The 24,031-nt window shown below is 46.9% G+C and overlaps 1 protein-coding gene across 3 annotated transcripts in view; it reads left to right on the plus strand.

Moving 5' to 3' along the window:
- TOX2 (TOX high mobility group box family member 2) overlaps positions 1 to 24,031 on the plus strand; it is a 319,378-nt gene that overhangs the window by 139,883 nt on the left and 155,464 nt on the right. Inside the window, exon 1 of one of the 3 annotated variants that reach the window (XM_033186466.1) lies at positions 18,959 to 19,397. The exons of 1 other annotated variant lie outside the window; for it this stretch is intronic. In XM_033186466.1, coding sequence (XP_033042357.1) covers positions 19,299 to 19,397 — 99 coding nt within the window. In that variant the 5' untranslated portion in view covers positions 18,959 to 19,298. Of the gene's footprint in view, positions 1 to 18,958; positions 19,398 to 20,491; positions 20,617 to 24,031 lie in introns of those variants that run through there. One more of the 3 variants, XM_033186467.1, reaches the window with a different exon arrangement.

A 24,031-nucleotide genomic window follows, 5' to 3' on the forward strand; every position in this document is an offset into this window, starting at 1 on the left:
TTTTACAAAATAAAGAACGGAGTCTATCGAGCTGGAATTTGAAAGGACACGACTCAGGAATGGAGTATTTGGAGAAGGTTCTTCAGGTCTTCCTAATGCACACTTTTATCTTTTATTTTTAAAAATTATTTATTATTTATTATTATTTTTTTAGAGACGGCCTCACTCTGTTGCCCAGGCTAGAGTGCAATGGTGCAATCACAACTCACTGCAGGGTCGACCTCCCAGGCTCAAGCGATCCTCCCGTGTCAGCCCCTCAAGTAACTAGGTCTACAGGCATGTACCAGCATGCCAAACTTATTTTTTAAACATTATTTTTGTAGAGACTGGGTGATATGATTTGGCTGTGTCCCTGCCTAAATTTCAACTTGAATTGTATCTCCCAGAATTCCTATGTGTTGTGGGAGGGACCCAGGAGGAGGTAATTGAATCATGGGGGCTGGTCTTTCCCCTGCTATTCTGGTGATAGTGAGTAAGTCTCACGAGATCTGATGGGTTTATCAGGAGTTTCCACGTTTGCTTCTTCCTCATTTTTCTCTTGCTGCCACTATGTAAGAAGTGCCTTTAGCCTCCCTCCATGATTTTGAGGTCTCCCTAGCCAAGCAGAAACGCAAGTCCAATGAAACCTCTTTTTCTTCCCAGTTTTGGATATGTCTTCATCAGCAGTGTGAAAACGAACTAATAGAGTGGGTTTTGCTCTGTTGCCCAGGCTGGCCTCAAACTGTCCTCAACTGATCCTCCTGCCTCGGCCTCCCAAACTGCTGGGATTACTGTTGTGAGCCACCACACCTGGCCCCCTAATGCATACTTTTATTCAAACTCATCTGTGAGAGGCCTGGAAGGACTTTGACATGGAAAAAAAAAATGTGATTTTGCAGAGGCATTGATTTAAATTGTGCACACTGATATGTTAGAGCAAGTTAGTTAGCAGGGAGTGAGCCTAGACTAGAACCCAGCATAGACCTGTCTATCTCCTTTCTAAGATTTCCAAAGGGCTAAACACTTTACTTATTATCTTATTTAATCCTAAATTTGTATTGCTGCTCTGGGCTACTAGACCAGGTCCCTAGACCCATATATCCAGCTACCTACCTGATCTCTCTGCTTGGATGGGAATAAACACCTCCAATGTGGCTGGTCCCAACTGAACTTCCGATTTCCCCCTAAACCTGCTCCAGTCTCAACCTCAATGGCAACTTATTTAATGACAATTAAATTCTTATGATTTCTCAGGCATTTTGAACGTATCCTTAAATATTCCCTTTCTGTCACACCCTACAACCTATTCTTGAGCAAATTCCACTGACTCTACCTTTGCAAAACATCTGGAATCCAAAAAGTTCTCATCATACTCATGGCAACCCCTGTATCCTAACGTACTTTCACCTCTCTTCTGAATAATTGCCATTGTATTAAGGCAATGTCTCTGATGCTTGTGTTTTTTTTTTTTTTTTTTAAGAGACGAAGTCTTGCTCTGTTGCCAGGCTGGATTGCAGTGGTGTAATCTCGGCTCACTGCAACCTCTGCCTCCTGGGTTCAAGCGATTCTCCTGCCTCAGCCTCCCAAGTAGCTGGGACTACAGGCATGTGCCATCATGCCCAGCTAATTTTTATATTTTTAGTAGAGATGGAGTTTCACCATGTTGAACAGAATGGTCTCAATCTCTTGACCTCGTGATCCACCCACCTCGGCCTCCTAAAGTGCTGGGATTACAGGCATGAGCAACCTCGCCCGGCCTTTTTATTTTATTTTAATTTATTTTTTGAGACAGTGTCTTACTCTGTTGCCCAGGCTGGAGTGCAGTGGTGAAATCTCAGCTCACTGCAACCTTCACCTCCTGGGTTCAAGCAGTTCTCCCACCTCAGCCTCCGGAGTAGCTGGGATTGCAGGCCTGCGCCGCCATGCCTGGCTAATTTTTGTATTTTTAGTAGAGATAGGGCTTCACCATGTTGGCCAGGCTGGTTTCAGACTCCTGACCTCAAGTGATCTGCTCACCTCGCCCTCCCAAAGTGCTGGGATTACAGGCTTGAACCACCGTACCCGGCCTAGACAAGAGGCCTTTTTATCCTAGTCTCCCAAATTTCTCCCAGCTATGCCATGCCAACTCTGCAGGAATCCAGGCAATTCTAGACAATGTGGACCTGAAAAGGAACTGAATCCTCCGTGACTTTTTTGCTCATTGTTTCCGCTTGTGAGGAATCCTAAGGAGAAAAATGGAAGAATCATTTGCACAAAGATATTTATCTCTAGGCTGGGCATGGTGGCTTATGCTTGTAATCCAAGCACTTTGGGAGACCGAGGTGGGCGGATCACGAGGTCAGGAGATCGAGACCATCCTGGCCAACATGGTGAAACTCCATCTCTACTAAAAATACAAAAATTAGCGGGGCGTGGTGGCACATGCCTGTAATCCTGGCTACTCGGAAGGCTGAGGCAGGAGAATCACTTGAACAAGGGAATTGGAGGTTGCAGTGAGCCAAGATCGCACCACTGCACTCCACCTGATGACAGAGCGAGACTCTGTCTCTCTCTCTCTCACACACACACACACACACACACACACACACACACACACACAAAGGATATTTATCTCTTAATTGCTGGTGATGGTTTATTCAGTAGAATCCTTGGAATTACAAATCTGAGCTCCGGAGCCCAATGTTAAGAGGTCTGGGAGAAGAGGCCGGGTGCTGTGGCTCACACCTGTAATCCCAGCACTTTGGGAGGCGGAGTTGGGCAGATCACCTGAGGTCAGAAGTTCGAGACCAACCTGGCCAACATGGTGAAACCCCCCCGTCTCGACTAAGAATACAAAATAAATTAGCCTGGCTGGTGGTGCATGCCTGTAATCCCAGGTTGAGGCAGGAGAATCGCTTGAACTTGGGGGTTGTGGGGGCGGAGGTTGCAGTGAGCCAAGTTTGCATCACTGCACTCCAGCCTGGGTGACAGAGTGAGACTCCATCTCAAAACAAAACCAAACATAACAAGAGGTCTGGGAAAAGAGAAAGAACCAGTAAAAGACCCCAAAAAGAAGTGAGCTGGGAGGTAGGAGGAAACCGGGAACAGGAACATGTGATGTCCTGGAAGGCAAATAAAAACGTGCCTCGAGGCAGATTCCTAGAAATAAGATCAGGAATGGGTCTACTAGCAAAAAAACCAATGAATCTCCACTGAAGGATATGAAATAGGACTTCAATAAATGAAGACACATCTTTGACAGGAAATGTTAGTATAGTAAGGATGTCTGTTCTTCTTAGATGAGTCTTTAACCCAATGTAATTCCAGTAAAAACACCCTACTCAAACTGATAGGAACTTAACGAAGTTATTATACATCTGGGAAAACTGGTAAAAAAAGAATAGAATTGAATTTCCTGAAAAGGAAGCATAATAAGTGGAACTTGCCCTACCTGTTTACCAAAACATATTATAAAGGTAAATTAATGGAAACCAAACCACAGGTGCATGGCATGATGAATAAGGGGGCCACTGAGTGCAGACTCAGGCTCCAGCATCATGGCTGTTCAGTGGATAATGAAATTGACCACTTCACATTTAGGGAGGAAATAATGAATTACTTATTAATTTTTGTTTAAATTAGCTAGTCATTTAGATTAAAAAAAAAAAAAGACACAACAACTAGAAACTGTCCCTGAGTCTTACTCCAAAAGAGACTTCAGAAAAATGGAAGATAAAAAGAAAAAAAAAATCCATACAGTATAAAAGAGAACACAACAGAATAGTTTAGTAATCTTTAGAAAAATAAAGATTTACAGATTTAATTACACAAAATAAAAAACTTCTATAGAGCAAAATGAATCATAAAACTAAAAGATAAACAATACTGTGAAATAAAAAAAACTTTTAAACATATATGAGAGAAATGGTTAATATCATTAATGTTAACTTTGGGGTAGGAGTAAAGTTGGGAGCTAAATACATACTTTGGTAAGGAGAGGAAGAGCCTTAAACTCTGTCCATCAATTCCTTCCTGCAGATATAGGCTCCCTGCACCTGCACCAGATCAGGCCACTTCCAGGTGGGCAGGCTAGGCCAGGTTCCTAAGTACCTAGGGCTGAAAGGCCCATGTACTCCTCTCCTCCATCCTGGTGGCCCACCTGGACCCTCCTGTCCCTCCTCTGCATCAGGTGTGATGGGATGGGACAGGAGGAATCACCAGAGATCTCTTCTCTCAGAAAGCAAGACCAGGCTGGCATCCAAGCTAAAGGCAGGGGCTAGGAGTGCTGGGCGGAGGGATGGAGTGGGTTCTGGGTCAGAGGATTGGTGGGAGGAGAGGGAAGGCTGTGCCCAGCAGCAGGGAGGGGAGGTGAGGAGGGAGAAAAGCAGAGACGGGAGCCCATGCAGCTAGAACGGGGGCGGCAGTCGAGGGCAGCAGAGGTGGGAGGGGGTTGTCCCTGCAGGCCCCAGAGCTGCCACTTCGCCTCTCCCAGTCATCCAATTTGCAATGAGTTCCCTTTACTACATGGAAAGTATCCTCCTGAACTTGTTTGCGGGAAACAACGCAATGCATGAATGCCCACTTGGAGAAATGTTAATTACTTATTTGGTTGATTTATTAAAAAATAATTTATTATTTACTCTGAGTCACACTTCGCTAGGCACTGGGAACACTTGGAATACTCACCACACCCATGCGTTTATAAATTTTAAGACAATGTGAGAATGCTTAGATTTAAAATGGAAAACCATAAATGACAAGGTTTCTCTGCCAAGTCTACTCAACTGCCTTTCATCAAGGTCAGAGAACTCCAGGGTGTGGGTTTCCTCCTAAATTTACTGAGGCTGCCATGGGCCAGGCAGCACGCTGGCCTCTGGGGTTAGAGTACTGACTATCCTCATGCGTTTATTAATTTAAAATGAGGCCCGAACAGGGGGTCACACAGTGTCCAAAAAAAAATAACCTTTGGACCGACACAGCTTGTTTCACAACAGCTGAGATTCGTTGCCTTTTTGGCATTTGATTTTTGGTGCTGGGCCAGAAAGAAAAAAGGGGGTAGGTGTATCTGGGGGGGGGGATCATAAATGCAGCTATTTAATCTGCTGTCACTTTGTAAAAGCCCCATTTAATTTTGATGGGAAAAATGTTTTTGCCCGGGTTGAGCTTCAGGACAAAAAAGAAATGCAAGGAACACAGAGCAGAATTGATAGTGTTTAAAAATATGTTAAAAGATCTTATACTTTGTAACAAAGTCGGTAAGCTACAATGGAAGAATTCCTGACACAGCAGAGGCCTGGCCAAGCCCCTCCCCTGGGGGCCCCCGGGAATAAAAGCTTCCTCCTCCAAGCTGTCAGTTGAAAGAAATCTTCCTGCCTAATGGCCATGTGCCACTCTCTTGATGCTTGGGAACAAAATTGTGATGTGGCAGACTATACATTGTTTTTCTAGAATAACACAGGAATGTATTCTGGAGAATCAGTTTAGACTTAGGTAATCTGGTGAGCCAGTACAGGACTGGGAAACAGCTGCTCTGGGTTCGAGTCCTGGCTTCACGGGAGTGACCTTGCCCAAGGCTTGCTCTCTCTCAACCTGTTTGCTCCTCTGTAAAAGAGGAATAATGAGCTAAAGGAGCTCCATCTCCCAAGACTAAGTGAGGATGGAATATAGCAATCAGTGGGTGAGAGAGCCACTCATGCTTTGTTCCTTCCTCCCCCCACACACATCATCTCCATGTTCCAGTTAGAATCTCAGGGAAGGCTAAGAACTGAATTCAGGGTCGCTGCTCATGTCCTTGGCCACTGGCACAAATTTGTGTCTCGAGGCCCCACCTTCCTCTTGTTTCTGTCACTTCCTATGTCAGTGCACCCAAAATCTCTGCTGGTCCTTCCATGGTGTAAAATTGTTTTGAGGAGGCATCTTTCTAGTCTAGCACTACATTTCCTAGCCAGCGTTGCATCTGGGGTTAGCTATATGAAAAGTTCTCATCAAGGGAAAGTGAGCAGAAGCAATGTGTCACCTCTGGGCTGGGGTTTATGTGAAGCAGGGGGATGGTGGAGCCAGTGATAGAGGAAGCCTGGATCCCTGAGTCACCACATGGAGGAAAGCTGTCAGCAAACAAGCAACTGGACTTTTCAGTGAACTGGAGTAATCCGTGAGCAGGAAACAGACTTCTGAGATTAAGCCACTGAAATTCAGGGCTTATTTGTTGCAGTAGCTAATGTTATCCAGAAGATACACACCATCCACACACTCACCTTCCCTGGCACAAGCTGCCCTTTCAAACCTCTCAGACATTCACAGATCACATCCACACAGATCCAGGGGAACTGGATCACTGATGTTATCAACTTAGTCATTGATTGAACAAATATTTATAACTCATCTGCAGTGTGCAAGGAGTAAGACTAAACATCCCCAACACAATGCAGATCATACCCCTACCCTTTCTGGAGGAGGTCATGTCCAGGCCTTCTCCCAAGTCCAGCTGCTGGCCTGAGGCCTGAGGCCCTCATTCTCCCACCTGGGGATCCAGCCCACCCTTAGACCCCTGATCCTGGACTTTCCCTTCTTCAAAAACCAGCCCCTACTCACTGTGAACAAAACACCCTAGAGCAGCAGTTTCCAACCCCTAGACCCATGGACCTCTACTGGTCTGTAGCCTGTTAGGAACCGGGCCGCACAGCAGGAGGTGAGCGACAGGCAAGTGAGCGTTACCACCTGAGCTCCACCCGCTGTCAGATCAGCGGCAGTATCAGATTCTCCTAGGAGCGTGAACCCTATTGTGAACTGCGCATATGAGGGATCTGGGTTGCACTCTCCTTATAAGAATCTAATGCCTGATGATCAGAGGTGGAACAGTTCCATTCCTAAACCATCCTTCCCCCATACTACCAGTCCGTGGAAACATTGTCTTCCACAAAGCCGGTCCCTGGTGCCTAAAAGGTTGGGGACCACTGCCCTAGAGACTGTGTTCCCCTTAGGACTGCCACTCCCCCTCATTCATGTAAAAATCCAACTGAAAGTCCTCACCATTCCATCCTCAGCCCTCTCACCTTTCCTCCAACTGCATCCCATGGAGACCTCCGAAACCAGAACCCCCTCCTTTTATCATTATCTGTCCTCCACCTGCCTTCCCTTCACTCTTAATCTAGGATCGACCTGAGAGCTGAGCATTTTCACTGTGTCTTCACCCCTGGTACAGATGGCAGGGGGCATGTTCAGTCATCCCTGGCAGCCCCAGGAGCTACTAATCGTTCTCCAGGGCCTTCTCATTTGTCCTGATTCTTTTGCATGGCCTCCCTTCAGATGTAGTGCCTGCTTCCCCCATACCACATACACTCTGCTTGGAGCTGAGGACATCACTGTCCACCCCTGGAAATGGAAATGTAAACTACTGACGCCTTTGTAAGCTGACCTTGCTGCCTCTTTAAGTGAAGGGTTTAACTGTGTCCACCGATCTTGGCCAGCAGACCATAGGCTGGATTTCAACTTCATTCACTTCTTTTACACAGTACATAACCTATACGACTATACATGGTCGACTTGGCTTTGAGCTCCTAAATTTGGCTTGTGGGGTCCTCCCTCTGGCTTGCCCCTCCAGCTGTATCTAGGCCCTTTCTGTCATGCCCTGGATTCTCCACCAATAGACAGCTTCATGGGGAGCCGTGTGTATAGTGGGCGACTTCAAACCACCCTGTCTTTGCTCTTACTGTGTCTTCTGACTAAAGAATTCTGCTTTGCTCACCTGGCTCCTGGTCATCTCTGAGACCTCGTTTGGGAGTGTCCCCATCCTGGAAGTCTTTCTGCATCCCTTCTTGCCTCCTGCAGCCTCCACTCCCGGCTCCTGTGGCCCCTGGGTAACCCCCATTGTGCACTCATTGCCCTCCACTGCCGTTTCTGTCCACACATCTGTCTGAACACAGCCTCTCTCCAGCAGGGATCACATCTGTAACCTTGGTAGCCTGCTCCAGTTCAGGACCTGGCAGCAGAGGACAGCAGGAAATGGAATTAAATGAGGAAAATGGTTTTAATCTAAAAGAGTGCTTGATAGGATGAAATGAATCCATTCTGATAGATTCACTCATTCATGATCCACTGGGTCAACAAATACTTCTTGAGCACACGCTGTGTGCCAGGTGCTGTGCTGGCCCCGGGGCACTGTGAACAACCATTTCTGGTTACGTGGGAGCTCCCAGCTTTAGGTCTCACATATATCATCGTAGCAGAAAGAGAAGTGTAAATAGTGATTCTGGTTTGGGCAATGTGAGAGGAAAGGAAAAACTGGGCCTGACCTAGCATGGGCTGGGGATGGAAGCTCATGATTCTGGGAGCAGAAGGAGGGTCACGGGCTACAGCCAAGGCCTGGGAGCTGTTCCCCACCCACCTGTGACCTTCAAGAGCCTAGCCCTGGAAGTTAGGGTCCTGGACTCCCAGGCCTCTCTCTCAAGTGAGCGGCTCAGAGAGCCTGAGCAAAGCACTGCCCTGCTCTTGGTTGCAACTTTGAGGGAGAAGAATCCATGGCTGAATGAAACTTGAGCCCCGAGGTCTGATCTCAGTCCACGGGGGGGACTGACCTTGGCATAAGCCCCTTGCTTTTGGGTACAGAGGCCACCACAGAGCCAGCGACAGCCAGGACCTCTTTCTGGGCCAGACCCAGGCTGCTTGCTAAAATTCGAAGAACCCATCTGCTTACCCAGTGCTGCTAGAGTTGCCATTTTAATAACCAAGTTTAGAAGATTCAATTAAGATTGGGAGCCTCATCCCTCTTCTAGGGAGGCCTCACAATTGGTGTTTTTCTTTGCGAAAGCATGAGTGGGGCCCTTTGCAGGGGTTTTTGTACAGCAAGCAGAGCCCAGAGAGAAAAAGAAAAAAACCCAACAACTTTAGTTCAAAGATGCCAATAATAGGGGATTTCTTTTCCCGTCTCCCCATGGAAGGTTGTCGACAGTACAGGCACAATCAGGCCGGCGGCTGGCCTGCTCAGAGAGAGGGACGTGTGCTCCTTTGTTAGGACGGGCTGAATAGGATGTCCCTGCACCCAGACCTGGTCTCCCGGCTAACAAAGGACCCCTTTATCACCCCGGGCAAAGAGTGCTGCTGAGGTTGCCACAGCAACTCAGGGACATAGACTTAACGTGCAAGTGACATTTCAGATGGTAACCGGGCATGCAAAAATTCAGATTTCTTTATGTAGAGTGGTTTCCTTCTCTGGATATTTTAAAGGAACCACATCGCAAACAAAAGAAAAAAATAAGTAAACAATAAACACGTGGTCAAGCAGCATACAGAACATTGCAATTCAGCATGCTGACTCCTCCCCTCCTGATGAAAAAGTTGGGCGAAAAGCCTTGCTGAGGGCATTGTGGGAGGCCCTGGGTGAGCTGAGGGTTTTTCTTATCTAAAAGGCAATCAGACATCATTAAAGAAAGTTAGGGGAAAAAATCATCTGAAATTCCAGTCACTGGACACAGGACACTTTTCCTTGTCTCTGTCTCTGTGTTTACCACATATTGCTACTGGATGATATGCTGCATGCCAGGCTGAGAGCTGGGCTGGGGCATGCAAAGAGACGTCAGGTTCCTGCTGTCCAAGGTGGATGGTAGAGTGTGGTCCCATGTAAACGTGATCTCCATACAACGCTACATTCCCTTTAGTTGAGGTCAAGGCAGAGGAAGTAATCGATGTGGCATGAACAGAGGTGAGCAGGGAATAGTGGAACTTGGATCTGCCACCAACCCAGTGTTGACACTTTGTTGCTATTCCCTGGATGGAATGAGGGAGACCCTGAGGGAAGGAAGGAGGACAAAGAGGAAGGGCTACCTCTACATTCTTCCATAGTGGAAAGCATGGTAAGTAGCATGATGCAGGCACAAATGTTTCCCCAGCTGCCACCATAACACACAAGGGATTTTCCCTCCACATTTTATGATGACAGTTTAATAAACAATGTGGAAAGAATATCAGAGTGAACACCTGTAAACCACCACCTGGATTCCACCATTACTTTCCTCTCCTGATTTTATCACATACTTACTATCCATCTATCTGTTTCTCTATCCATTCAACAAGCTGTCTTCTTTTGGGGGTGCATTTCCAATTGCAGACATCCTTCCACTTCCCCTAAAATACATCAGTATGTGTATCATCAATTAGAGTCTACTATTTATAATTTTTTAAATGTGAAATTTACATACAATGCAATGTACAAACCTTAAATGTATATTTTCTGGGTTTTGAGGAATGTGACTGCTTGTGTAACCTAAGCCTTCATCGAGATACAGTATAGTAGGGTTACTTCAGAAAGTTTCCTCATGTTCCTGCCTAGTCAATTCCCCCACTTACCAACCATTATAGCAAAAATAATGCTCTCATGTTGCTTTCTAGTTTTCATGGTAGTTCATTCTTCTGTTCACTTAATCAATTCATTCTTTAGTTACCCAGGGCCTTCACTGTCCCAAGCACTGGGGACATGTCCCCATAGGAGATGGTGAATGCTCTGGGTTTGAATCTCAGGCCTAGAGTTTTGTAGGGCAAGCCATCTAACCTCTCTAAACTCCACTTTCCTGACCTGTAAACTGGGGACGGTAACATTAGCAACAACCTCACAGTGGGTATATTATGTGAGATGATACACGCCACCCACTTAGCACCTAGTAAGTGCTCAATAAACATATTGTCTTGAGGGAGGCCATAGCTGAATGGTTGTTGTCAGCACTCCAGGACTTTAAAACCCTTTATTTTTCTCATGGCCATTAACTCGACTACTGTCCCTGTCTAATTTGGGCTATTAAAAGCCCTCCTTCTCTGAACGTTTTTGGACAAGGACATTTAGGCTTCTGCAGAACGATTTTCCAAGGCTCAGTAGAGAGTTGGAAGGGAGTGACCAGAGAGTAGTGCATCTTTTATTTTTATGTTCTTGTCTTCATGTGTCCCTTAAAGTCGGCTTGCTTACGAAGCCACCAGCAGTTGGGGAATGGTCATTACCACAAGGGGCTTTGCCAAAGGTCTTCTTCAAGGTGAGAAGTAGCAGCTAACTCTTATCTTTATTTTCCTTTGCCAAAGCCTGTGCTATAGCAGGTGATAGAAAATATGGCACCAGAAGGGCATGTAGGACCATAGTGAAGTATTGTCATCCTTAGAAGAGGGAAACATTAGTAGACATTCTCTTGTAAAAATGAAGGAGCCTAAGATCACAAATTCCTGGGTCTGGGCAGCTCACCCTTGCTCAGAGCTGAGCCACTTGAAAATGAGTCCAAAAACAAGGATAAGAAACAGCCATCTCCTTCACCTGCCTAACTCCTACTCATCCTACAGTGCCCAGCTCAGCATCACCTCCCTCAGGAAGTCCTCCTCTGTGTTCCCAATTCACTTTGTACTTAACTCTATTATGTTTATCATACTATACTTAATTGACCACTTACCTGTCTGTCTCCCCATTTCAACTATGAGTACAAATCATGTCTCAATCATAGTTTGAATCTCTAGTCCCTGGCATATGCTAAAAAATATTTTTCTTGTATTAATTTAACCAATATTGCCAAATGCTTTCTAAGTACTAGGTGCTTTACGTGTATTATCTTTGTAAAAATGTTAATTTTTCTTCCCAGTTACTATAAAAAACTTGGAGAATATAGAAATAGAAATATAGAATAAAAATATAGTTTAATGACAGACAAACTTTAAGTATGATTGATTAAGAAAAGAAGAGAAAGAACATATGTAACAGATACAAGAGCATTTTAAAAATCACAAGGTAATACTCAAGACATGTTTAACCCAATACGTTTGAAAAGCTAAGTGAAATGAACAATGTTCTAGAAAAGCATACCAACATTTACCAAGAAAAAATGATATGATCATCCGATTATAATTAAGAAGTATAAAATTTTTTTAAGTATAATTTTTTTTATAATTTAAGAAGTTGAATCAGTTATTAAAATTCTCCTTTCCTATTCATTAGGCAAAACCAGTATAACCTTGACACATAAAGCTTGGCAACAATAGCACAGAATTTTATACCAATTTTGGTTATTAATATAGACGCCAAAAAAAAAAAAACCCTAAGTGAAATAACTTCAAATGGAGTTTAGCAATATATTAGAAAATAAATTATGACTGGAGGTAGTGGCTCATGGCTTTAATCCTAGTCACATGGGAGGCTGAGGCAGAAGGATCACTTGGGCCCAGGAGTTCGAGGTGGCAGTGAGCTATGATCACATCACTGGACTCCAGCCTGGGTGACAGAGTGAGACCCCTGTTTCCAATAATAATAATAAAATTAGAACCAAATAGAAGTCCCAACAATTACCCAAGGTATTCAAGGATGGTTCATTATGAATAATATCTCTATATATAGTACATATCATTAATAGGTTAGATGATAAAACCCAGATGGCTATTTCAATAGATGCCAAAAGTAAACCACATTGTAAACTACAATTAACTCATGCCAGAAAAAATATCTTAGCGACTAGGAATAAAAAGAAACTTTATTAATTGATAAAATATATTACCAAAAGCTACAGTAAGTATCTTACTTAATGGCTTAATGGTGGAATATAAGAAGTAGGTTCACTGAAGTAAGGAACATGACAAGAATGCCTGATCTCACCACTTCTATTTAACATTGATTCTAGAGGTGCTGGACAATGCAATAAGAAAAGACAAAGAAAGAAGTGGTAAGAAGATTGAAAAGGAAGAACAGAATCAATCCCCCCTTCCAGATAACATGACCATCTACACAGAAAGTCAAAGAGAATCTATAGAAAAACAGAGCAAATAAGAGAGTTTTAAATTTTTTCTTGGATACAATATCAACTTTGAAAACTTTAATAGTATTCCTGTTTATCTGAATTAAAATAACTTTTAATAAAAAATTTAATTCTCCCCAAGTTAATTGAATAATTAAATGTAATTTCAAGTAAAATACTACTAGGGTTTTCTTTTTACCTTAATCTGAAATTGGTATAACAGATCAGAAAGATGCAGTGAGGTGTAGTAGTTATGAGTGTGAATTTGGGAGCCAAATTGGCTAGTTGCACATCCTGGCTACAACTTGTTCTAATGGCAGGTAAGTTACTTGGCCTCTCTGTGCCTCAGTTTCCTCATTTATAAGATAGGGACTACCTACCTCATGAGATTGTTGGCTAAGGGAGTTGAGCAGAGTCTAGGACTTGCATTCAGGGTCTTTCACATCTCATCTGGTATTCTTATATACAGGTGCCAGAGTAAGTCACTTTGTGCCAAAGTCTGTCACACACATGTTGGTCCATTAGATCTTTTGTCCAGCAGACACTTTGAGTGCAAATTGTGGGCTTCTTTGGCTCATTGTCAGAAATAATGGACAAGTTGGCATGCTGTTGGCCAGAGGGCACCATGGCCAGGGCTCTAGGAATGCCAACTGCTGCCTCAGGCAATAGCTACCCACCAACCAAGTTCCTGGAGGAGAAGTGTATAGCTTGTACCCGCCTCTTTGCTTAAGGGCTTTCTCTGGTTGCCACAGCCCTGTTGTGCCTCTCATTCTGAGCTGCCAGGAATGAATGCCCCAGACAGTAGGCTTTAACCAAGTGTGTTAAGAGAGTTGGTGGGTAAAGACCCCAATTCCTTGTTCTTTAAGGGGATAACTCTGAGTATGTGCTCTACACTATTTCCAGAATTCCCCAGTGGAGTTAGGCTCTAGTCACTCATGGTAGTAATTTGTTGGATAATACGCCCTTTCTTGACTGTCTTCCTTTCTTGTCTCACTTTCCCACGTCACTACCTGTGTGTCCTGGAATTGCTCTCCCATAAACTACTTGCACCAGAATCTATGTCTCAGGATCTGCTTTTGACCTCAACTAAGAGAAGTTGAGCTTTTGAAGTGAGGTTTTCCCAGTGGACTTCCATTTTCTGCACCTCAATCCAGCTTAACATATTCCACCACATGTATGCTGGCTACTGGGAAGGAGGGGACAGAGACAGATGTAGCTAGGGCCTCACCGGAGGGCTGAATTGTGACTTCCCTCACTGGCAAACATGGCCCATCTGTGAACTGGAATCTGAACAATTAAATTCTTTGTGTGTGTGTGTGAGTGTGTGTGTGTGTGTGTGAGTGTGTGAGTGAGTGTGTGTGTGTGAGTGTGTGTGTGAGTGTGTGTGAGTGTGTGTGAGTGTGTGTGTGAGTGTGTGTGAGTGTGTGTGTGTGTGTGTGTGTGTGAGTGTGTGTGAGTGTGTGTGTGTGAGTGTGTGTGTGTGTGTTGGAAGGGGTATGTCTGTATGTGTGTATCTAGGAAGGTCTCCCCAAAGGTGGGCATGAAGCATCCAGGATTTGTTAGCCCCTGTGCTAGTCACTGGTGACACTGAGATGAGGGAGCTATGGTCCTCGCCTTGGAGAAACTCATTGGGCAAATGTGATGTTGCAGTTCTTTGAGATTCACACTAGTAGTCCTGTGTGCAGATGGTTATTGGAGCAGCAAATTGGAGCACTAAGTTGGAGTCTTAGAGAAGTCTTAACCAAACAAATGTTACTTGAATTAGGTCTTAAAAAATGAGTTGACATTTGTTAGGATTTTTATGGCTCAGAGAATAGGATTAAATATGCTCAGGCCCTTAAAGCTTCCACCTGTAAGTGACACACACCACTTCTGTTCATGTTCCTTCCATTAGCTAAAGTGTCACAGGGTCACACCTAAGTTCAAGTGGGTGGGGGAGTACAAGTCTACCATGTGCCTATAAGGAGAAAGAGGAAGAAGATTCATTACTAGATCTAAGTGCTCCCACAATTGGGTATTTAGTTCCTCTGCCATAGTTGTTTTTTTAGGGATTAGTCCTTTTGATTTAAAGCCAAGACATCCCCTAGGTAAAGGAGCAATAGATGGAGTAGGACTCATTTCCCTCTTGGATCCCATGAGTAAGTGGACACATCTTGTATTAACCATGTCTTATTTTCTCTATTCTGATACTTTGACATCTGGGGTCTTGCGGACCCTGGAGGGACTGCCCCTTCTAGGGTTAGCCAATACCTAGAAATAGGAAACGCTCACCTGTGAGCCCGTGAGCATATTTTCAAATGCAAACCAATACAGAGCATACACTTCCAACCACCTGTATTATCGGGCTCTCACACTCCCACTCACTATCTACCTGCCCCAATTACTCCAGGCTCAGTACCAGACAACTAGGGACAGCCTCTATGCCCCAGAGCTGCTGAAATTATTCAAACATGCCAATCATAAACCTGCCGACCCTGCCTTGTCTGCTCCTTCCTGCAGAAACCACAGTAAAGGCTCTTACCCACAGTTCCTTCTCCCTCTGCCTCCTGACTGACCTGGTGCTTCCCCAGTGGCCCCCAGTGACATGGCATGTCCCCTTCTCCTGACACCTGGGAGTACCAAACTATCTTTTCCATAGCAATCATCTCCTGATGTGTTGTCCTTACCATACCTTGAGGTTAATAAAACATATTAAAACCCATATATATTCTGATATCTCAGCTATTTATGATACCAGAACTGAGAGCTGGAAGATGAACAAATACTCTGAGTCTCCAGACTGGAGCAGCTGGGCTACTGGCTGAGATCTGAGGTTCCTCTCTCACAGGTATTTATTTGCAATCAAAGGGAAGAGAGGAGAACTGAAGCGTCACTCCCATCTTCAAGACAACAGATGAGGCTGTGGTGTTTCTTTGGGGGAACTGAGTCATCAGCTTCCTGTCTGATCAACTGCCAACATGAAGTGGCAAGATCAAGCTTTGGGGCCTTATTGGACTTTGCTGCTGGACTTCTCAGATATCTCCTTGGTGCTGGCTCCCTCCCCAGGGAAGGAAGTGGATATAGGTGACTGGCAGGGTTTATGGTTGCTGCTGCTGGCAGGCTCCAGAGAAGTCAAATAGCTGCCTGTAGCTGACCCATTGCACATGCGTCTTCAAACTCTGGTGGACATTGTTCTACACCTCTGGCCAGAGTTAGTGGGACCAACACTGTGGAAATATGGGCAGTAGGAAGTGCTCCAGGTGGAATTTCCAGACTTAGGTGTAGTCCTGGCTCTACTATTAACTGTCACGATGTGCATTCCTCACTGGCTCTCAATCTTCTCATCTGTAAAATGGCCACAGCAGTCTTATTTCCTGACCCAGAGTATTTCTGTGAAGACTGATTTCCCCAACCTGCAACAGAGGTCTCTGTAAAAAAAAACTGGATCACAAGGCCAGGAGATCAAGACCATCATGGCCAACATGGTGAAACCCTGTCTCTACTAAAAATACAAAAATTAGCTGGGCATGGTGGCATGCACCTGTAATCCCAGCTACTCGGGAGGCTGAGGCAGGAGAATCGCTTGAACCAGAGAATGGGAGGTTGCAGTGAGCCGATATTGCACCACTGCACTCCAGCCTGGTGACAGAGTGAGACTCCATCTCAAAACAACAACAACAACAACAAAGCAAAATTAAACAAACAAAACATAAAACTACAGCAAGCATTATAACTAATGGTGAAATGTTCATATCTTTCCTTTGGAGATCAGGAATGGGACAAGAGTGCTACTATTGCTTCTTTCCAAAATTATATTGGTGATATTAGCCAGTGCAACAAGGCAAGAAAAAGAAACAAAACTTACAAGAATTGAAAAGAAAAAACTAAAACTCTCATTTTTACAGATGAGATAGAAAATGTTTTTTTTTTTTTAAAGAAAAGAATCTGCAGATGAATTACTAGAATTAATAAATGAGTTTGGCAATGTTGCTGGATACAAGGTCATTATATAAAAATCTATTTATATTATGTTTCAGACCTATATTGCTAAGTAACAAATCACTCCAAAACTTTGTGGCTTAAAATATCAATAATCATTGATTATCCCTCATGGTTTCTGTGCATTTTGGATTCAAGAAGGGCTCATCTGCACAGTTCAGCATTTTTCATGTGGGTGCAGTCAGATAACAGAACAGGAACAGTAGGAGCTGGCACAGCTGGGGACTGGCTAGGAATCCCTCTTTACTTAGTATCAGGGTCTCTGCATATGATTTTTCTGTGTGGGTTAGTTTGGGCTTCTTCAGTGCATGGCAGCCTAAGAGTTCTTATATGATAGCTTAGTGTTCCAAAGACAAAAGTCCCGAGAGAGGTAGCCAGGTAGAAGCCCTATTAACTTTTATGATCTAGCTAGCTTCAGAAGTCACATAGATTCACTTCTATCACATTCTTTTTGTTAAAACCCATTCACTAAGACTAACCCTTTCCCAAGGGGAAGAGTGTTAGACTCTACTGCTTGGGAAGGTTGTCAAAGAACTTGTGGACTTGTTGTAAAACAACAACCCCGTACTGACAACAAACAGAAAATAAAGAAGCCATTCATAATAGCAACCAAAAATACCTAGAGCTAAATCTAATAAAAGATGTGCAAGGTCTCCACACAGAAAACTACAAAACATTACTGAGATAACTTTTTTAAAAACTCCAAATAAATGAAGGGACATACCATGTTCATGGATAAGAAGTTTTACTATTGAAAATGTTAATTTTATTCCAATTGATCTAAAGGTTCAAAGTGATACCAATTGAAATCCCAGCAAGATTGTGTCAGTGTGTTTGTATGTATGCATATAAGTAGGTACGCTGATTCCAAAATTTCTGTGAAAGTATAAACATCAAGAAGAGCCAATGCAGTCTTAAAGAACAAAGTGGGTAGACTTATTTCATGGGACATTTAGACTGATAAGGCCACAGTAATCCAGACATTGTGATAAAGGCACAGGGAGAGAAAAATAGGCTAACAGAACAGAACAGAGAATTCAGGAACAGTCTCATGTACATATAGACTACTTGATTTATGACAATGTTAGCACTGCAGAAGAGTATGTGTGTGTCTGGGTAGGGGGGCGGGTGGTGGTGATCTTTTCAATAAAGAGTGCTGGTCATTTGGCTATTCAGATAAAAAAATGGAGACAGGACAATGGAAAATTTTTTCTGATGAGGTGTGGCATTGTATTTCTAGAAACAACGACTGCTGAAATTTATTTGTAAGTTCTTTCCTTTCTGAGCTATAATTTCCCTCTGTTGTTCCCAAGCCTTCAGTGAATGTCTGTTTCCCACACCTATCTTTTGTTAACGCACCTTTCTTACGGTCCTAGTTCTAGGCCAGGACCAGCAAAGCCCAAGCAGCAGTTGAGAACTAAGTTCTAAGCTAGCTCCTGAGTGGGCAGGAAGCTCAAGTCCTTTTCTCCCAGTGGCATCCTATATCCTGATGCCACACAAGAATGCCATTCTGGCTGACTTCTGTTTCCTGGCCTCTCCCAGTCAGACATACCTGGAGCAGTCAGTGAGCAGTGAGATTGCTAGTGGAGATTGCTAGTGTAGACAATTCGTGCATGAAAAGGGGGATGGGGTGCAACAGGCTAGCAACCAGCAAGTGATATCAAGAACTAGAGGGGTTTTTTTTTGGTTGGGGAGGATCCCCGTTTCACAGTCACCTTTCTGACCCACCATCAGAGTCATCCCACTTCAATCTCAGTTTCTTCCTTTCCTCACTCCAAGAGACCGTGACTGCCGGCAGATCCTAGACCCCTCTTCAGAGCTTCCGGCTCTAGGCATTACTACGGCCCTCCCCTCCCTATCATTAAAAGGGGTGGGGTCCTTCTGCCTTCTCCAAGTGGTTTCAGTTCTGGATCCTTTGGGAGCAAGGGAGCCACCCTCCTGGAGCTCCATTACTGGTGCTGCAAGTCTTTGACTCAGTTTCCCTATATGTGAGTGAGAGTTTAAGCGCGGCAATTTCCGGGGGGGGGGGGCTCTCAAACTGACTCAGATCAGTGAGATGAGGAGGGGGCGGGCATCCTAAGAGCATCCTCCAGCGCTGGCTCGCGTCCCCCGGGGAAGGCAGCACCCATCTCCAAAGTGGTCCTGTCACCACCTTCCTCTTCTCCCCCCGCACCCACGCCGCGGGGCGGGGGCCAGCGCCGCCTCAAATATTTAGGGCAAGGGAGTGTCCCACTTCTGGGGAGGGGTGTCGTTCGGGCTTCTCTCTCTCCTCACCGTGGGTGGCGAAAGGCGGGACGGAAAAGCGCCGTCTGGACAGGCGCGCCCACTCAGGGATGCAGGGCCGAGCGGGGGACCCAGCGGGGACCCAGCCCGGAGGACGGACCTTCCAGCCCCGGCCTGGGCCCCGGGGCCCCGGGGCCCCCGGCCCTAGGCAGCGCCCGAGGCCGGAACAATAGCGCGCGCGGGCGGGGCGGGGGCGGGGGCGGGGCGCTCCTCCGGGCACCGCCCCCGGCCCGCCCCCCGCGCTCGCAGTCCCGCTCGCACACTGGCTCCCACCCGCCGCCCGCCCAGGCACTGCCCGCGGGAGCCGCCGCCGCCGCCGCCGCGCCCGCCATGGACGTCCGCCTGTACCCCTCGGCGCCCGCGGTGGGCGCGCGGCCCGGGGCCGAGCCGACCGGCCTGGCGCACCTGGACTATTACCACGGCGGCAAGGTAGGCGGGGGCGGGCGGGGGTCCCCGGCGGGCGGGGCCGGAGTCACCTGGCAGCTCCGGACGCGGGCGCTCCAGGGGTCCCACGGGGCCGCGCACGACAGCCCCGCCGACGGGCACGGGCGGCTCACATCGATCCCCTCGCGGCCAAGCTCACGCCCTAAGTTGTTGGGATCGCGGGCAGAAGTCATCCCGACAGCCACCCGTGCGACGACACAGTGGTCCCTCACTCACGTCCCACTGACAGCCTCTCAGTCATTCACAAGCTGACACAGTGGCCCACGGCCACACGCAGTCGGCCAGGCAATGCTCACACGGTCCCGCCGTCCCACGAAAGTCACCCTGACAGTCACCTATACACAACACCACCCAACCGCTCACCCACGAACAGTCTTACCGCCACAGACGAGTCACCCACAGACGCTCCGATGCCCCACACACCGTGACATGCCCTCACCCGCTGTCACACTCAGGCACAACGGGGGACAGTCACACAAAGAAGTCGCTCGACAGTCACACGCTCGCAGCCACAACGCCTCACCCAGGCGCCCGCTGTCACACACAGCCACCCCGCTGGACGGTGAGCCTCAGACACAGATGGTCCTGACGGCCACACAGTCACACGCGGTCACACCCAGGGACGGCCACACCTCGGTCATCCACAGTCGCGCGTCGAGGTTTAACTTCTCAGCGCCGCTGCACACTAATTGGGCAGTTTACTAATTGGCAGTCACTGCCCGGCGGGGCCTCGGATTCCGAGTAGGCGGCGGCTAATAGAGGCCTGTCCCCTCCTGGGAACGGTTAGCCGGCGTCCCTCCAGGCTCGGGCTGTAGTGCGGGACACCCTCCCTCCTCCATGTTTCCAGGATCTCCTCCCCCTACCCCAGCCAGGTCCCCGCTGCGCTGCGCCGGGCGCGTTCCCAGCGATGGAGGCTTGCGTGCCTGGAACCCCGAACCCGAGGCGTCAGGTCTCACTGCCCCGCCTGGCCCAGCCCGGATGGGCTGGGTGCCTCTGTGCAGTCCACGTCCCCTTCGGTCGCCGGGGAGGGAACTTTCAAACTTAGTTAGGAAGCGAGACTGTCCGCGCGTCCGCCGGTAGGTGCGTGGGTCCCGGGCCGGCTGGAGCCAAGCGCGGCTTTTCGTCACTCGGAGCCCGGATTGAACAGCGCGCGTGGGTTTCCCGTGGCCCCAGAGCAGACGCGCGGGCTCCTTGGCGATGCGGGGTGAGTGCGCGTCCAGTGGCTGCATCGGCGCTCCCCGGGGTCTCTCCCCAACCTAGCAGGCTTTTCGTCAGGCCCCTGGTAGTGGGGATGCGGCAGGAGGGGGGCGTCCTGGCGCGGATCCGGGGGCCTCCCTGGCTGGGCCTCCCGGAGTGCGCCCTCAGGCCCTAGGGGAGCGGCTTCTGGCAGAGCCTCCCCGCAATTCGCCAGGGGCGGGAAGAGTCCAGGCCACTAGGGCCTGTGCGATGTGGGGCGGTGGTGGGCGACAAATGAGGTCTCGCGAAGAATGGGGGTGGTTCTCTTTTGTCCAGTGACCTGCAAAGTTAGAAGCCGAAGAGGGGGGATGGTAGCCTCAGGAGCTGCCTCCAGTCTGATGGAGGAGAAATAGATTAAAAGTAGCAAGTGGAGTTTTCAGGGAGGAGAAGGTTGGGTGTGGGGGCAGCTGGCCTGTCTTCTGCCCTTGGCTCTGTTATTTTTCAAAATGTGAAGTTGGCGAGGTAGGTTACAGCCTCTGGTTTGCGGGTGTGGGTGGGCTGGGCATTTGTGCCTCAAAGTCTGAGTGGGTAGGGGCTTAGCCTGGAGCGCTGCGTTTGAGGGTGGTGTTTCTATAAATCTCGCCAGGGTGGGGCTGCCCCTAATAGGGGCCTTTTGAGGCAGGACTCAGCCGAACCCCCTGCTTTATTACGATGCTCTGTAAACCTCTGACTCAGCACCAGAACCTGTGCGAATCTCGCCGGGAAGGGCCGGCAGGGAGGGAATGAGAGGCCAGCGATTCTGGTTTCTTTCTGTGTGGGATGTAGGACCCCCTGGCCCATAGCTGAGGATGTGTCTAGAGTGGGGCGGGGCAGGGATGGGGGTGGGGATGCTGCTGAGCCACTGAATAGGTGAAAGGAAGGTCTGAGTTTGCACTGGGATGTGAAACCTGCTACTCAGTCCTTCAGGCTAGAGCAGGGTGAGGTGGGAGGGGAGAGGTCACCATACTTAGCTAGGGGCTAGAGGTGTTTTGGTAAGGGATTCCCTAGTGGGCATGGCCTCAGTGGTGGTGCTTGGCTGGTAGGGCCGGGCGGTGACCGGGAACTCCCCTTTTCTGGCTCAAGAAGTGGAGGGGAAGGGGTTGGGGAGGGAAATGCCCAAGCTCCACTTTTACACTAGTCACTATCAAAGCTGGAGGGGACACTGAGGCTCAGGGCGCAGTAGTGACCACACTTGGGGCCTGCAGGCCTGGCTGCATCCACACATTGTGGGGTGGACACACCCACACATGGGGGGCTCTGTCCCTGGAGCCCAGATGAGGCTCGTTGCACAGGGAGCCAGGCTTTATATACATAAGGGCAAGCATTTGCCCAAGCGATGCCCGACAACTATGGGGCAGTTGACCTGGAAGGGCTCTTGGCGACCGTCCCCTTGGCGACCATCCCCTTGGCGACTGTCCCCTTAGCGATCCTCTACACAGAGATTCCCAGCCTCTTTAAACCAAAGTCACGAACATTGGTTGTTCTTTTGGTATCTTTTGTTTGAGAAAATACACACTAATGAAAAGCTGTTATGGTTTTATTTTTGCTTTGAAATAGATGTGTATTTTATTAATCACAATATTAGCATGCAGTAGAAAAACAGCTTACCAGGTATGAATAAGACTCATTACTATTTAATGTAATAAAGGTTCTTTTTGAGCTTGGGGATTTGTGGCCCCATGGCTCCCATCATCTGTGGCTCCATGCTGGGAACCATTGGTCTCCTCCTTCTTTGCATTACAGAAGGGGAAACTGAGTCACAGAGGAGTGTACTCACAGATTACACAGCAAGTAAGGAGCGAAGATGAGGCCTAAGCCCAGGGTTGACTCCCAGCAGGACACGTGTTTGGCTTTTTTGCAAGTCTCTGTCATGGTTTAGGGGTTTAGAGCCTGTAACATCTTTCTTAGGGTAACTATGAACTCCTGGTTCAGATTTTAGCAAGGCATCTTACCAGGCTGGGGGACAGCTGGGGGATCCCTGCTCAACTATGGCAAACTAATGTAAACTGGCCATTGGAGCTGGGCAAGCCTGGGTTCAAATGTCCGTTTGTTGCTTAGTGACCTAGGGCAAATGATTTTTAGCTCATTTTTTACTGAGATATGATTTACATACAATAACATGAAGATTTTAAGTGTACAGTTCCATGAGTTTTGACAAATATTAACACTCATGTAACCAACATCCCACTCCAGATAGAGAAAGAACTTTTCCGTCATCCCAGAAAGTTCCCTCACATCCCTTTGTAGTCAGCACGCCCTATGCCCACCTCCAGAGGCCACTACTTACCTGATTTCTGTTACCAATGCTTTCTTTAAGTTCAATTTAGGTATATTAACCATGTTTAAGTTCTAGAACTTGATATGCAGCATAAACATTTGTGTGTCTGTCTTCTTTTTGCTCAATATAATGTCTTCAACATTCATCAAGGTTGTTGCATATATCCATAGTTTGTTCCATTTAATTGCTGAGTAATATTATATTGTATACATATAATACAATTGGTTTATCCGTTCACCTGCAGGTGGACATTTGGGTTTGTTTCCAAGTTGGAGCTATTATAAGTAAAGCTGCTGTGAACATTCTTATACAAGTCTTTTTGTGGGCAGGGAAAATCATTTAATATCTCTGAGTCTTGGTGTTCTCTCAAAGACGACATTGCCTACCTCTGAGTTTCAGGAAGGTTAAGTGAGGTGATACAGGTTAGGACAGTTCTTGGCACATACCAGCTACTAATTAGATAACAACAATATCAACCATCTGGGGCCATTCCAGGAAGAGGCTTAGCATCTCTGTTCCAGCATCCTTCATCCCTGGAATGAAGGGATGAAGACCTTCATCAAGGCCAACCTGGGTGCCACCTTCCCCATGTGGTGCTTCACAGCCAGCAAACTTCTCTTTCCTTCCAGGCTTCCCCAAGAACTGGTACCACATAGGATGTGGCATGTTCTGCCATCCGTCATTCTACCAGCAGTATTTATTGAGCACTTCTTGGTGCTAGGCACTGTGCAAGGCAACTGATGCTGCAGCAGTGAACAAAAGTCACTCAAATCACTGCCCTCTGGAGCTTATCTATCAGTGTGGGAAGTCATAAATATATGGGTGAAATATATGGTATCATGATTGTTTGGAATATGACTTTTGGAGAAAAATGGAACAGGAAAGAGAGTTGGGGGTCCCAAGGCTTGGGGCTGGTTTGTGATTTTAAATAGGGAAGTTGAGGAAGGACTTGTGGTCTAGAATAGTGTTTCTCAAATCTATGTACACATGAAGAATCATCTGGCAAGATTTTTTCAATATTTTATTTTATTTTAAGATCCCGGATACATGTGCACGATGTGCAGGTTTGTTACATAGGTAAACATGTGCCATGGTGGTTTGCTGCACCTATCAACCCATCACCTAG

This window comes from Trachypithecus francoisi, unplaced genomic scaffold (genome assembly GCF_009764315.1).
Source record: "Trachypithecus francoisi isolate TF-2019V2 unplaced genomic scaffold, Tfra_2.0 Lachesis_group21, whole genome shotgun sequence".
Lineage (NCBI taxonomy): Eukaryota > Metazoa > Chordata > Mammalia > Primates > Cercopithecidae > Trachypithecus > Trachypithecus francoisi.